The sequence below is a fragment of the Serinus canaria genome, chromosome 7, assembly GCF_022539315.1.
Source record: "Serinus canaria isolate serCan28SL12 chromosome 7, serCan2020, whole genome shotgun sequence".
Lineage (NCBI taxonomy): Eukaryota > Metazoa > Chordata > Aves > Passeriformes > Fringillidae > Serinus > Serinus canaria.
Genome location: NC_066321.1, coordinates 10,135,574 through 10,152,551, shown reverse-complemented (window position 1 = coordinate 10,152,551; position 16,978 = coordinate 10,135,574). Strand labels below are relative to the sequence as shown.

General features: G+C 39.8%; 1 protein-coding gene across 3 annotated transcripts in view; it reads right to left on the bottom strand.

The window, feature by feature from the left end:
• The window catches only part of MYLK (myosin light chain kinase), a 186,548-nt gene that overhangs the window by 32,421 nt on the left and 137,149 nt on the right, over positions 1-16,978 (bottom strand). For all 3 annotated transcript variants that reach the window (XM_018911339.3, XM_009087830.4, XM_018911340.3), the window contains 3 exons: positions 14,146-14,196; positions 12,432-12,559; positions 8,918-9,071 (listed from right to left, as the gene is read on the bottom strand). In XM_018911339.3, the coding sequence (XP_018766884.3) occupies positions 8,918-9,071; positions 12,432-12,559; positions 14,146-14,196 (333 nt within the window). The remainder of the gene's footprint in view (positions 1-8,917; positions 9,072-12,431; positions 12,560-14,145; positions 14,197-16,978) is intronic.

The window sequence follows — 16,978 nt, the reverse complement described above, 5'->3', positions numbered from 1 at the left end:
ACAGACCTGGAGTAAGTAACAGCCGATTAATCCTACATCCAAACACAACAGAGGAGTTGCAGATAGCAGGAGGAAAATACTTTGAAGCAAAAGCCAAGCCAGTAGTCCATCACCTTACAGTGGCATCTGCTGAAGTTTTTCAAAGCAGTGCAGATTCTCTGACATCTGCTATGCACACAGCCAGACCTGGATGTATGTGTTGCTTTAAAAATCAAGTGTTAGGTTGCTTTACTGCTGTGCACTGAATCGATATGGAGAGTGTTCAATGTTTCAGCATTTGCAGAGCACAGTAGCCTGCTTCCTGAGCAGGACACGAAAATACACTCTCTCATTGCTGACTTCCAACACACTTCTGTTTCCAAATGAAACTCTGGGCATGATTTATCAGTTTCCTAGGCCCCAGTTCCCTCAGTAAGCTCTCTTTCCATGACTCACCTAGACAACTGGAGTCCCTCTGGCCTGCATGGTTTACAGAAGCAAGGCTTAGGTATGTGAGCACTGCAGAGAAAACCTTCATGGCCAAGGGGATAGCAGTGGCAAAGGAAATGCCACATGGCCGTAGACTAGTATCTGCTAGCCTTGGAAACATTTCTATATCCCTAAGGCATTTTTCTCAACAGGCAGAGATGAAAACCTGCCACCTTGGCTGGACTCTACAGAGCCAGAAATATGCATGTTTCTGTTTGAAGTCTATCATGTGCTGCTGCTTGCAGATCTGTTCAGTGTATAAATACTGTAGAAGCTGCTATGGGAGATCCTAAACAGGAATGAAAGCCTAATCTTTGCTCTTTTTTAATATGACAGATGTATATGTACCATTTTAACATGCTTAAAAATTACTTGATATCAGACTGGATGGTATTCTACAGCTCTGCACATTCAGAGAACCTGCAGATGGTCTCTCCATGTGTCTGTTTTCTTTCTCAATAGTTTATTCTATGGGGATTTTAAAGGTTACCCTGTATTCATCTGTCTGTATTGAAAATTAGAATATTTTGCCAAACTACATTCCCTTCTGGAATATGAAATCTCTATCAGCACAATAAACTACTTCCAATAAAAACATCCCATGAGTTGAGAAGGAGTGGGGAAGACAAGCACAGTTCTCTATTCTGCCCTTCTGTTTTAGTGTTTACTATACCATTCATGTCCCTGAGCTGCCTGTCTCCAATATTCCACTGCATGTCATGTGCAGTTTTTGACTTGCACAATCATGTTTCATACTTAGGCTTGTATTATGATGGCTTTACATTTGCTTTAATGGACCACAATTTTCTTCTTCTTCTGGAACAATTCATAGCTAAATCCAATATGTAAGCTAGAACAAAGGCAGGGCATCCAAAAATGCACTTGTGCACATTTCTATAGGAGAAGGAACTAATTTAAAATATTGAGTTCTAACTTCAATTTCACTGTTACATGCAACAAAATAAAGCCACCATTAAGGTACCTTAACCATATGAAACTAGGGGTACTCCAGCCTTGGCTACCTTACAGCACCCACATAACCCCTAAATCAAGTCTCATGATATTCTAGATGATCCTGGTCAGACTGGTTGTATCCATACAGTCCTGTTGAACCTGGTCAGAATCCTACAAACTCCAATGCCTTTGCACGTAAATCTCTCTAGGAATATGAGTTGGGTTGCCCCAAGCTGGCTTCCAAGGCCTTGTAGCAGGCAAAGGAGCAGCTAATTTGGTCTCAAACCTGACTCAGGGATTGTTTGCACAGCAGCACAGAGGCTGCACTGAGTTGCTGACACCAGCAGCACAGAGGAAGCAGCAGGAGTGACTCCTGTGTGCTGTGAGCCATAAGCCAAGCAGAGAGGAGTAAGAGGAGACTGGAGGTGACGTGAAGGAGCTTTTTAGCTCTTTGTGCTCCAGGAAACCAGGCACAAATTAAACCCCTCTGCTTCTCAACAAAGGGAGGTGTAAATTACCACTACCCCAAAAGAAATGAGGTCAGATTCCAGTTTATTCTTTGTGGCACATATTCCTTAGGGCAAATGATCATGTGATGAGTTGGCCCCACATGAAATGTTTAAGCCACTTTTAAGACCATACCAGCACTAAAACACACATTTGTTATTTACTCTCAAACTGAATTCAGCTGCACTCCTTCCTTAGATAAGTTCTTAGGAATATTTTGGTAAACAGGCTTTGATATACAGCCTGAAGTAAACTTTATTAATTTGTATTCGTGCACTCTGAGAAGCATAAAACATAAGCATGCTCAGCCTTTAAATCATTGCTATTTATCAGACAAATTTGACTTGATGGGATTGCTTTTTTTCCAGTGCTGTATTGGTTAGAGCACGTTGCTAATAACACCATGTTTGTGGGTTCAATCCCTGCACAGGCCACTCACTTAAGGGCTGGACTTGATGATCCTTGTGGGTCCCTTCCAACTCAGAATATTCTGTGTTTCTGTGAAAATTCCTTTGCATAAGCAAAGGGACTTTCTCTCTTTCTGCAGTGGAGGCAAACCCACAGCTCATGCAGGACACCCACGTGACATGAGGCTGTGCTATCTAGACCTCACTGCCTTCTCCACATGGCTCAGTTTACAGAGCCCTCAGAACACAAGAACCATTCCAAGAGACCAAAAAAGGCAGCAATCTCCTTATCTAACTGAGTGCAGGGAAATGGAAATTGTTCTGCTACTTGCTGTGAGGGTCAGGCAGAGCCAAGGCGAGGCAATGGAGTTTGCTGTGCATTACAGCTTGCACGGCCCTGGCTCTTAAGCAGAGATACTGTTCCAGAAGAAAGCCTCTGAAAACTGAGAGCAGTATAAGCACAGCCTCTGAAAAGTTCTTTTTTCCTTTCTTTTATGAACAGAGACAGCACTGAAGCAATGTCTCTGAAGTAGTTTTCTTTATCTGTTGGTTTGTTTTCTTTCTAAATCCAGTTATCATATTACTGTATAATACTATTATTAGCTATTGTGATATTTGTCTGCCAGATAAAGAACAGACAGAAAGAAACAATTTAATTCCATTCCACAAGCTGTTTAGCCAGAGAAGGTATTTAATATGCTGCAAAAGCCAGTTGAACACTGTCCATGCCGACAGTGCTGGCAAAGCTTTCATTTGAAATCCATCAGCAGGAGAAAAGCGAAACCATAAAAGGTCATAACTGAACTCGGCACTATTGCTGACAGGGCTCGGGGTCATGGCAGACCTCGCTGCTCTGCTTGGAAAACTATGCCCTGCAGCTCTTTTTCCAAGGGAGAGGAGTGCTACAAGTAGAGATATTACCTCTTAACTCCTGCAACTAACGTACACCCTGTATGTTAGTGTACTACAGGTTTAGGATAAAGTTAAATTTAAAAATGCCTGCATTTTCCTGCAAAACAACTCAAGAGAAACTGACATGAACGTGAGTTTTCTCCTAACAAACAGCAGAGACAAGGACCCCATGGTAAAGATTTGTTAGTCCAGACTTTGAAATTTACACCTCCCCTGTAAAATACACTGCAGAATATTCTCACCAGATTGCTTCTCCTGACAACTCTGACAGAAAATGAAGTTATTTAAAATCTGCCCTTTTGAGACCTGTGGATAAAGTAGCTCACAAATACTGGTAGCCCAGAGCATCGCTTTGTGCTCTTGGGGTAACTGAGGCATGGAAGTGTAAAATGACCTTGCCCAAGGACACACAGGAGAATGGAGCTGGGAACGAAACCAGAGCTCACCACTCCCACGCAAATGCCCTCAGCACAAGAACATCTCCTTCTGCCACAGGCCTAATGGAACAAACAAATATATAATGCATTCTCAGGAGCCTTTTTCTAAACCATCTGCTCCTGAGCCTAAATCAACAAGCTGTTCAGATTACTCATGTGCTGCACGTTAGGTATCTGCTTTGATAACTGATTGAATTAGAGCTCCCAAACCTGCCCACCGAAAGGCACAATAAATTTTAGGAGTCTCCCTAGAAGGACTTTCAGTGGATTAGTCTTCACTGGAGTGAGTCCTGGTCTTAGGAACCCCATGTCTGCCTGCAGGAGTTGTGATTAATCATTTTTGAGTAACTAGGTGAAATATAGGAATTTTGTTGCAATTGTCAAGATATTTATTTTCTTCCTCAAAAACAAACTGAAGGTAAGCATCAGGAAGAAGCAACTATGCATGGAGTTCTACTGAAATTTCTCCTAACAGAAATGACATTGAAACTACATGGCCTTTCAAGGGATAAACCTGGATTAGTGTGCCAGCACTGAGGCAAAGAGCACAGTAAGCTGGTTTTCCTCTACACATTTTTGTCTTTCTCTGAAAATTTTGTTTTGGTACAGCTGGAGAGCCACTATGCATTAGTAGTAAGCTGACAGTGGAGGTAACTATACTCTTGAACTACAACAGCAGCAACATAAAACATCTCTTCCTTAACCACCAGTGTAGTTGCCCTTTAAATATAAAACCAGTGACAAAAATACTCCAGCAATCCAGAGGAATTTGAAAGGCTGAAGGTTACAGAGCGAGTCCACCCACATATTCTTAAGAAATTCACTGCATTCTTGACCTGACTGTAAACAGGGAATCACATGGATACTGCAAGATATTATCTGATTCTTTTCAAAAAAAGAACTTCCGAATCATTCATATTTGCACTTCTGAGCTGCAGTATTCAGTGTCAAAATGTCTATGGATGTCTCGCTTCACTGTCTGCTTCCCAGATGTCTGCACTTAACTTTTCCAGAGAGGGAGCACAGAACATTGACCACTGTGTCCTCTCTGTCTGAGTGGTGAGCACTGAGCCAGATGTCTCAGGATCTCCCACAATGCATTCACCGTGCTGAAAGGGTCACTGTGCACTGCTGGTTTGGCTACCACGTTTCCTTGTAACAGAGTTTCGAGGGAGAAAGCAAATTCTAAGCTTGCATCGATGTGACTTGTAGAAGCAGAACCAAGCCCTTCATAGAAGTAATTAATAATCCTGACATTACATACAATGACTGTTAGATTTAGTGGTGATCAGACCTTGTTCTCAAGTAAAGTTGTATTTTCTCATTTGTGCTTGGAAAGACTGGGCTCACACATTCTGCTACAGGCATAGAAGTAACACCTTCCTCACAGCAAGTAACTTCCCCATCCCAAGACAAGTATGGAATGGAGCAGAGAAGCAGGTATTAGTGAATTCATGGTATACTACTTGCATGCCTGTGTATAAATATATATGTGTGTCCTTGAGTACTTCATTTATCACTTTCCAACAGCAGAGAAATCTGCAAATCACAGTACGTGCACCAGTGCTGAGAGTAATAAAAACACCATCACTTTTGACTTTAGGCCTCTCTGGGTCTAATGACATTGCTCTTATTCTTTTGCATATATCTACCATAGAGCTTATCAATCACCATGAAACTTACATAAACGTGTGTGTGTATGTACAATATATATATACATAAATAGATATATGTATATAAACACAAAATACCACATCAGGAACTGTAAAGATCCCAAAGGATTTATAAAAGACAAACAAGATTGCTCAAAATCAGGCCCCAGTTAGGTAGTATGTGTGTTTCTAGTTCTGTCTTTAAAAAAACTAAAAGACAGCAATGATGTACAAAGTATTCACTAAAAACTGATCATCAAAAAGCTCCTGAATAGTAGGCATGGAAACGTGAAGCAATAAGCCCAAAAGCATGTGGCAAATTTGTGGCATAGCTGCAGAACAGATTATTTCTCTAGTGCCAGACACCCTTGTTGAATTCTGTGTTATCCTTTGGACACTGTCACAGAACCCAGCTTTAGCCAGTAGGAAAACCAAGTTTCTTTTTTAAAGGTGGTTACAGACCTGGGGCTATCACACAGCTAAAATGTTTGGAATCGTAATTTTGATAAATGTATCAAATACATCAAATAAATGGCACAAAAGGAATGCATATTCCTTGTTGTCACTGTAAACTGAGGGCTCTACCTTGCCTAAATCAGTCATATTTTACACTAAGTTCATAATTGGCTCATTTAACAGCTTTGGCAACACATGTCCACTTCCATCTGCCACACTGCCTGCTATAAATCAAGAGCTCAATCTCACATCAGGCTGTTTTGATTTTGGAGCAGAAACATGTTACAAAATCTCTCTAGAGAGATCAGTCAGCTAAGGAAATTGCTTATTTAAGAGAGCTGATCATAACAATAGAGAAGACCTCAACATGGACATTTTGGGACCAGTCAACCCTTTAGAAGAAGATATTGCTTAACTTGGATGTCTCACAGACTTGCAGGTCTCCCAGTTATCAGTGTTGTACAAAGTTACACAATGAATCACAAAGCTCAGTCCTTGTGGCTGAGGACTCTGTGCTCAGCACCACACCATAATTTAAAAAGTCTCCTCTAACTTGTTTATGTATCAGTGCATTTGCTGTGAGGACTGCACACAGCTCACACTGGAGGCTGAATGTAATGGACATTTTTGTTCATTGATATTCATTAAAGGAGATAAAAACCCATAGGATGAAGCTGGGCTTCTTTCAAGAGCATCCTTTCCCATGACTCAAACAGCATCAAATCATAAATCATTTAAATGCTTTAGGAGTCAAAACCCTTGCACAGTTCAAGGAACACTGTAGCTGAGGCCTGAGTTTTAAACAGTAAAATTTAAGACTTTGGGAGTTAAATTCAAAGGAATGCAGGGTATCTTTGTTTCCCTAAATGTCATTATTAAAAATAATTTCTACAAATTGTACTCAGATAGAGTTTGCAATCTAGGACTCAGAGTTCAAATCATAGCAGGATCATTTCTGATTTCAATCCTGGCAGATAAGCTCAATCCTTTGTCCTCTGATTGGAGGTTAAATCAATAATGTTATTTTTTTGTGAAGAATGGTCTTTGACAACTGCAGGTATAAAACCAAGATCCAGGATGATCTTAAATATCCTCAGGAAGGTCTTTAGACCTACTGTTCAAAGCAGGATCAGGTATAAGGTCAGACCAGATTGTTCAGATGCTTATCAAGTCTGAACTTGAATACCTCCAGGGATGGAGACTGTACAACTTTGCTGGGCAACCTGCTCCTTGACATGTGTTACAGTCCAAATTTAATTTGAGAAATGTTTATTGGAGTCTTTCACATCAGAAACTTGCCCATCAGCATGAAGACTTTGAAACCTACATGGTTTAAAGAGGTAATAATAAATTAAAAGAGGTAATAATTATCAATATTAAAGAGGTAAAATAAATACATACTTATTTCCATATTAATAATGAAATTAATATGGATTATATTTTAACAAATGTCTTTGATTTGCTAGAATTCAGAAGAGCCAAGCCTGTTAGCTAGTCCTTTGAGAAATGCAGCTCTGGGTCTGCTCAGACACGCTCAGACACGCAAATGTTCTGTATTTGTAGTTTCAACACATTCAAGGCTCAGTTGTGCAGTGTGGCCAGGCAGCAGCGTTTTGAGCACACAACACACACACATGGATGTGCCCTTTCTCAGTAAACTTACAGGGAGGCAGCTCACACAGAATTTAGAGACCAATTATAAAGGGTTGAGGCAAACAAAGCTGATCTCTAGCACCAGGACTTTCTCCACCAATGTCTGTTATGAAAGTGGGGTCAGGGCAGGGAGAGCAAGTTTCTTCCCAGTCCTTGGGAGCAGAGACAATGGACAGGCAGGAATTTAGGACTAAGGATGGGCTTTGGTAGGCTCAGAAGTGCCAGGTTTTGCATATTCAGAGAAACACAGCTTCCCTATTTTGACTGACAGGCTTTAGAGAAAAGTACCTTCCAACTTCAGTGAACATTTAACACCTTTAAAGGTGCAAAGAGTGTGAAGGATTCTATCTCATAGTGAGATTCTAACCCCCTTCCTATAAGGAAGACATTTTTGCTCTTTTTTCCCACATTTTTGAGTGCCCAGATGGAAGAATCTGGCCTTAAAATGCATGTGCAGCAAGCTAGGAGGCCTTGTCACGCCTTCAGCAGTGCTGACATCAGCGAGATGTCTCACTGAAGAGCTTGGCAATTTTACAAGATGGAATTTATTCTTTTTAGTTGGAAACAGAGAGCTTGTCATCAGCCAAAACACATGGCAAACTCCTGCACATTGTAAGGATTCTTCACCCAACTCTCCCAAAAGCATCTCTGGGAATCCCACGGTTCTCTGGCACATTTCTTAGGGAAGAGCAAAGCAGGAGGCTGAGATGTAGCTTTATAAGGTTATAGAATTCAAAGACTTTCAAACCAATTAACTCCAAAGGATATAAAGCAGTGACTTATATAATGAGTCAAGGCTCACACAGTAACAAGATAATAGGAAATGCTGGCCTTGTGCAGCTAAAAAAAAATCCATCTTGCCCAATAACCTGCTACAATTACCTGCCTGCAGCAGTTGCCTAGGAAAGAGTGAAAAGGAGGGAAATATAAAGTTTTATCTGCAAATAAACTGCAACTGTCTGCCAGTCTGCACGTCTGTGCAGCTGTCCAGAGTCTGCTGCAACAAACCTGAGGGCCTGGGAGTGTCACCTGACAAGGCTCTTTGAAGCTTTAAAATACTTGTGCAAAAGCCCACAGATGAAGGACTCCAAAATATTTAAAACAGACTGTCTTTGTTCACTGCTTTCTGTCCCTGTGAAACAATAGACCATGGTAGGAATTTAAAATGGAGACCTGACCTGTTTTTATCTTGTGGGGGGGATTTCTTTGCATGAGCTATTTTATCTATTTTATACCTTCATCACCATGGAATTAGGAATTTTTCCAAATAAACACAGTATAACCCTTCTGATCTTACTTACAGTCCTTATTACAATGTCACTATCCATTTTTTTAAATACTAGCTCTTATTTCAGTCTTCTTAATGTAACTGATTATTTTATTTAACCTGTTGCATATCATTATATAAAATGCAAATGTAGACTGATGTCTGAAGAATAAGTATATAAATAAAATATTAATTTGGACTTACCAACAACTGTAAGGTTGACTTGTGCTTGTCTGCTGCCAAGTTTGTTCTCTACAACTAGGGTGTAACATCCACAGTGCTCCTGCTTTGTTGATGATATTGTTAGCTTGCTGCTGTTTTCAGCATTCTCAATTTTAATATATTCATTTTCTTGAATCTGCCAAATTAAAAGAAAAATTATGTGATAGATTTCTTTGTATCTGAAAGAGCTCAAAGCACAATACAATGTTATCATATGAGTGTTATTTGCAGATAACTCTATTACAGAAGTATGTCCAGCTGATAAAACTGTGTAATCCACACACATCATCTAGAAATGCAGTGGAATATTATAAGGGCTCCAGTCCTGCAAAGGCCACAGGGAGCACTGGTGTTGCTGGAACCCCACTAGGGAACAGGAGCGTCACTTTTTAAATTCTCTTTGACAGGCTGAAAGTGCAAACTGTGCAATTGCCAAAAGAGCAAAGTTTGGTCTCACATATCTTAGAGAAGCCACAGTGGAACAAGGGCTTAGCCTCAGCTCATTTGCCATCCCCTCAGAAGCCCAATGTGCAGACCATCCACAGCTGGGACTGCTGCCCTCTTGTTTTAACCAGGTTCATTCTGTACTTCCACACAAACCAGGGTAGCAGTTTTTTGGGTTTGAACAATTGAGGACAATGTTGGATGAAATGGAGATACAACAGTACAGCTGTACAGAGAGAAATTCAAAGAGCACATTGAGCTTTCCCATAGCATATTAATTTTCTGGAGAAGCAAAAATCCAAATCTCTGCTGAATACCATAGGCATATTATAAGCTAGTTTTTAATTGAAACGGAGCTATCATTGCATAAATGGCCAAGGTGAATTAGATTTTAATCAGCATTAACTTGAGACATAACAGTTCTTTAAAAACCTCATAATGCTTCACTGCAATTACAGAAGCTGTACACTGTGTTCTTATGAAACAGACAACATAATGTCAATGCCCTTCTTCCTCCCACCACTTCCTTCTTAGATAAGTGACTCTTCCAAGCCATTCTCAGAATTTAATTAAAAATGAAGGCTATTTAGTTTGCCTTATCTTGTCCCATATATTCAGAGAAGAAGAAATCAAAAGTTTAAGAACAGGACTTTCCCTGCTCTTTCCTCAACTTAGACAAAACACATGCACTGCTATCTGTCCAAAAGTAACTTTAGAAAGATTATAACTCAAAAAAAAAGTTAGCAAATGGGATTATGTAGGGTTAAACTCTACTGAAAGTTGTTCCACCTTGCCAACATACTTCTGAGATTCTAAACTGCTCCTTTATGCTTCACTAAAATTAGTCAAGGGTGATAGTAGAACTAGATCTGCATTATTCAGAGAAAGCCCAGAAAGGATACAGAGAAAGCCCTGAAGGGATGCAGAGAAATCTTTGAAAGGGTGCAGAGACAGCCCTGAAAGGATGTTCAGTGGTTTGCAGTGGTTGTGGGGAACAGGGGGTTGGATCTTTGGGATCCTGAAAGAAAGTCACTGGTTATAGTTGAGGAGCTTCAACAGCTGGCAGTGTTCAGTGATGGAGTCAGCTGATGAAGCAGCTTTCCAAGGCTTTCCAAGGCTCTCCCCTCTTTCGCTCAGCACAGTTCCAGAATCCCTCCACTGCACTGCATGGCATACAAGAGTATGGGTCACAGATTTGTGACATTCCCTTTCTACAAGCACAAGATACTGTTTTGGAATACCCAAAAGAGATAGAGAGGCCACTGAGACTCTCCTGCACCTGTGGGAATGGGAGGAAGAACCACGGAGAGGAAGCTGCAGCAAACAGTGGCAGGGCTGAAATCACAGCTCGCCAATTGCTGGGTCAGCTCAAATAACAACTACAAATAACTCCCAGTAAACTGTCAAAACACTTGGCTGGTTTTCACTTTTAGGACTGGGAATGGAACAGAGTTGAAATCAACCACAGTTATAGAAAAGGAAGAAATCCAAGTGTAAAACAATATGTGATGAAGTGTAAGTGAAAAATTAAGCAAAATTATGGTGCAGCACAGGACAGAGTAAGTGGCTCCCCTTTTAAATTAATAAATGAGAGACTGCTGCCCTCACTTGTTGTCCTACATTGTTTGGTATCCTTCCTGAAGTTTTTTTTTCTTTTGTACCTCATGCACCAGAATGAATAATTTAAAAAAATTGTCATTTTAATTTATAATTTTGCAATACTTCACTTTGTCTCATAGTGGACAACTAAAGAAGAAAGTATAAAGATGGTAAAAATAGCATTTTTACAAAGGAGAAAGTACCTTGAATCACAGGTTGTGGATCTGATATGGGCAAAGGAGCTGCTAGTCCCTGTTATCACACAGACCTTGCATGTAAAAAAGGCCTTAAAATCTAGGTAAATAGGATTGTTGTATTCAACAAAGAACTCAGAATTCTGCACAAACCAGAAACTCAGTTTTGAGGGGCACATTTTACCTAAATGTTAAGACAGAGCTTATCAAAATCAGAGCTTATCAAAATCAGAGTTTCTGAGACCTATTTTTTTGTGGAAAGCAGTGGTTAACTCCAGTCCTGAAGCTAAAGAAATATAAGAAAATATAAGAGTTCAGGAAAAAACCTACCCTTTCCCCTAAAGTAAGAGGTCATTTGGAGTTAGCAAGGATGGACTCTGGAATACCCTTTGCACAAACAAACTGTTTTGAATTCTTTCAATTAAATGCTGACATGTCTGGATTTAGAGTCTAAACTTCCTTCTAGGAGGAGATGTTTTTATTTGTGTTCTATAGAGTGCATGACAAGTTCAGAACAAAATAAACAGAACAGCAGCTACAGCAGATATTTATATTTGCTCTGTCCTAGCGTGACACTTCATCTTCCAATCTGAACTTGCATATTGTGTTATTTGATTTAAACTGATTTTAAATAGCTTTGTTAAAGCAACTCTCTTTAGACACTACCCTTATGGAAATGTGATACAGTTTAAAGATTCAAATAAAAGGAACTTTAAAACTAAGGAGTGAGAGCGCTCATGGCATGGATTTTTATTGTGCCCTGTAGGGTGACATTTGTGTTGCAAGACAATTCACTCGTTTTTTATATGGTATTTTGCCCCTCTGATATAACTTTAGGCCCAGCATCAACACAGAAAAGGTCATTTTCAAAGGAGAGAAATGTCCCCTGGGACAGATACTTTTCAGATACCTGTATCTTTCCCATCACTTATCCTTTAATTCATGGTCTGACTTTTCACAAAGAAACTATCATTGTTACAGGAGGGGACAGGCAGCAAAGGGTCTAAACTGTATCAAGAAAGATTTAGGTTTGGCGTTAGGAAAAAAATTCTAACACTGTAGCTATATAAACACTGCAATAACTTGCCAGTGGAGCTTGTGAAATCTTCATCAGTGAAATGTTTTCTGTAGAGGTGAGGAGAACATCTGCAGGAACAAGATGGACTTTGCCAGTTCCTCAGGAAGGGAGACAGTCATTGGTGCTCCTTTCCAGCTCTGCCTTTTCAGTGCTTGTCAAAAGAGACCAGAAAACAATTTACCTGCTTACGGAATTTCATCCAGGTGCAAGTTATGGGTGCTGTTCCCACCACCTTGGCAAACAATTCCACTGATTCACCTGCACGGACTTTTCTGTCTTCTGGGAACTGAGTAATCTGAGGAGGAGCAGCTGAAGGGAAAAAACAACATAAATTAAATAACCCTTAATATGACCCTAAGTTTTCATAAAATTCAAAACACATACACTTCTCAGCTCAACTGTGTCACAGAAGCATTTGAAATTCAGATGAGCAGTTACCTGTTGTTTGCAATGAAAAAAATTCCATGGATTTGGTAATTCTAGAGAAGTGAAGCAATAACAATTTACCCATCCAAAGTTTGCTCATGCAAGACCAAGGTACAGACATCCAAAAGACAAAAACACTGGCACCTACCACCAATTCCAAATATACAGTTTATGAAATTTTGTTGTGGGTTTTTCAGTAAATCTTCTTTTTCTTTTAACTTTGTATTTTTGAAGAATGGTTCCATCTACCTTCTTATCAATTTGCATGTGCTGAGGGGGTCTGCAAACCTGCCCCCTGATGTCATCCACAGAATTCAGAAAATTTAAAACTCAAGATCTGCCTACAGTTATCTCAGCAGCCAGATAAACATTATGTGGCACAGAAACATCATGAGAGATAAGGAAGGAAATTGATGTCTTTCTCCATCACAATAAATTTTGCCATGAGCAATGATGGATCTTTTTTGTATCACAGTGCTTCTTTTAAATCTTGCAGTCCCATTCATTCCCCTCTGTTCATGAACCAGGCCTTCCTCCTTCTGTTCCCTCTCACTGCCTGAGTATCAATAGATGGCAGAACATCTCCTGCTAGCATTGCTCCTGCCTGGCTCTCAGCTGTGCTGCTGAGTGTCAGACCCCTGGTAGCTGCTAAGCACAGAGGCAAGAAATATCATAGGCTGGACAACTCCAGGGTGAAACCTATATTGTTGCTTATAAAAGCAGCATGATAAAAAAATTATTCTTGTGTGTGTGTATTGAAGGGGGCAGAGTTGAGGACATATTGACAGAAATGGTAAGAGCATTCCCTAACATTACAATGACCTCGCAGCCAAATGAAACATTCTTTACAAAGCACAGGGCTACTGGGCATGAAAAAAGTGCTTTCTTTTCCTTTTCAAAGGAATTAAAACAAAGGGGGTTCCCCCCACTCTAGACTTGACCTTTTAAAAGTGTTTTTGTTTTGAAAATATCTGAAGGAAGCTAGGCTGAGGTGTATACCTGGCATAGAAAGCAGCTTGAACAGTTTAAAAGTCTGGTAAGTTTTAAGACACTGAAAAGAGGTTCCTATAGGGGAAATTTCCTTGTAACTTTAAATATGGATAGCTTTGCCTCAGAGACTGCAAACACACAAGCAGGTTACCATAATGCCAGTGATGAGGAAAAGTAGAATCTATCACCTTCTCTGTGGTAGCCACTCATGCAGAGGATTCTGTGATACACAGAAAAAATTCTTTCACAGGAAGCCGAGGTTTGTTGTGGATATGCAAAAGGGCATCAGTTACACACTACTGACACTTTGTAGGATCTTGCTATAGTCCATCTGAGAGTAACTTCTTGGGATGCTCATAATTTAATTCTTAGCATATTGTTAACAAGTTGGACTTACCTACCATTTAATCACACATGCAAACAAACTTAGTAGGCAAACAGTGCCCTGGTAAATGTGGGTGACACATGCAACAAATTACCTGCTTTTGGAGGAGTCTTTGGAGCTGGTTTCTTCTTCACTGTTACTTCACCTAGTTAAAAACAAACAAAAACCCATGTGAATTCAAAGATGAGCTCTGCAAGGAACCAGACTAACCACAAACATCCAAAGCAATGCTTTGTTGGCACTTGAAAATATAATACGTTCTTCCAGCATATTAAACTAAAGAATTAAAAATACCCTTAAAAACCACTTTTATTATCCTGGATGATCCTCATATTATTCAGAGTTGAAGATGGAACTTTTAATAGAATCAAAGAAATCTTCTACATTTCTCCCACGATCTATCATCATCCACTCCTTACAGCAGTTTAAGAGGTGAAAATACTGTGCCAAGACCCATCTCATAGTGAATTTCTACTCAGATTTCCAGCATAATCAATGCTGAATGATCTCAGTTAAAAGTAGTGTAGTTAACACCATATGCTGCTCCTCATACCACTTGTGAGCTCACAAAGAAACAGCTATACACCAAAAGTAAGTATTAGTACCACCCCTTTGCCTCACCCTCTTCCTTAAGCAGAGACAACTTTTTGCTATATTCTCAAAAGAAAATGTCATAGCTACAAAAATATGGCTTAGAACTTGAAATCTGGATCCATAAACTTTTGGAAGACACTGTTCTACAAATTGTGTAGGGTAAGTAGAAGAACTGTAGAGAAAATGGCTATTAACTATTTTTCACAGAACAAGAACTAGAGGCTACCCAATTAAATTACCAGACAGCAGGGATAAGAGAAACACCAAGTTAAATATAACATCCATAATCTACCCTCACAAACAAGTAATGTTTTACAATACAGAAACACAAACAGGTTCAAAAGGACAAATTAATAGGAGTTATGTATAGTGGTGGCCGTTAAATGCAACAGTCTGGATGCCTTCAAACCACTGAATTCCAGAACTGAAGGGGTTCATTCCTTTTACAGCACTCTCTTTTTGCCTACTATTCTAAGCATCCTGGTCAGAGAATGGCCTCTGCTGTGAAAGAACATTTCTTATTTTCTTATGCTCAACTAGGCAGCATGATTGAAGTAGTCTGGCTTCTAAGATGTTATTGTCTCCAACAGAAGCAGCATGTGCTAAGTGCTTTTGTGTATCTGGCAGACTATACAGAGGTGCCTAGTGAGGGTCATAACAGATGAAAAAGTTTTGAATTTTTTGGTCCATTCTTTTATTTATTTATTTCAAATTAGAAAGACACTGAGCAGCAAAATATCCCCTGATTTCAGCAGACCAATAAAACCAGTTTTTTGATTTTAAGTCTTTTGGTTGCAGCAAACTACAAGCTGTGCATGATACCCTGGAACATATCATGTGATGGTCCATGAAACTCAGGAGCCATGAGCTGCAAAACCACTGTGGGAATCTAAAGCTATGGAGCTCAAACAACAGACAGATTGATTTTCAGAGTAACTGGAGACAGTAGGTGATGTGGCATAGGATGTCAAAAGACCAAACTACTTAAAAAATATCTAATGGCTTAGCTGTCAACAGCAGTGTTTATTCAGTTCATTATGAAGAACTTCATGCAGTGAATACAGAAAAGTTTTTTCCACCTTCTTTCCATTTTTTAGTAATTTTCTCTAAAAGTATGCTTGGCTCTTGTATGCTCTGAATGGATTGATTTTGTAGCAACCAGAAACACAAAAATGGAGAGGCAGGATATTCTCACAGTACTTATGGCTGAGACAAAAAAGAATAGCTGGATATTTCCCAAAGAAGCCTTTTTTTGACAAATGCCAGCCCAACAGAACTAGTTAAAGGTTTAAATGTGTACTTGTGAGGTGTTTATCCTTATTACTGGACTACCAGGCTGTAAGCAAGGTATCTGTCCTGCCACATCTTCCATGGGGCCTTAACCCTCTTTAAACTGAGGCCTTCAAAGAGCACAACTACTCATGAAAGGGACACATTACTTTTTGGGCCACCAACAGAGTGACATGTACCCTGGCTGCTGTGGTAAGTGACAGCAAATGTATTTCTACAGCCTCTTTCCTTCCTGAGTTGTACAAGCCAAGCAAGTGTTGTTTTCAGAGCAGCTTTCCTCTTTGTCGTGGTGTGGTCACACTCTGAGCTGAAACTCTTATTTCAGGTTGGAGCTATATTATGTGGATGAAACTATGCATATGATCAGGTGCCAGCTGGAAGGTCCATAGAGTCTGGCCTCTCATCTGCCCTTAAACATCCCTATTAATGGAAATAACCCATTATTTATTAATTAGATGCATAACCCCATGTAAACTCACTCAGTTACATGGTTTAGAAACGCGTAAACATTTTTGTTTGTGTGCATGCTGTATTCAACATCAGACTCTCTGCTTTTCTCTAAACTGAAATGAAATAGCTCTTGGGTCTCTCCTCAGAGCTGCAATGGCTTTTAATAAAAGCTACAGTGACAGGAATTCGTTTGCTTCCACACTCCATCAAGCCTGATATGAACAAAGAGCACCAAGGATGAAGAAAAAGCACCATTTGTCAAGTGCCATCTCAGGCTGCAGATACTGTTGCTGTTTTTCAGAAAAAAAGAGCAAATTCCTGAATCCAGCATGATTTTCACTCAAAGAGCACTTCTTGGCCAACATTGTGTATTAGCTGCAGTACCTTAGTTAATAGGCAAGGTGCATGCATACTGGAACAACTATGCTTAAGCCAGTTTAAAAGACTCTCCCCTCAGTGAAGATTTCCATAGCAGCAAAGCAGAAAACATGAACTCATCACTTCAATCAGCTAGGGCACTGCTTTTTATATGTAGGCACAATTTTTTTTGTTTAAATTTTAGTTTTCACCCACCAAGACATTATATTCACTGA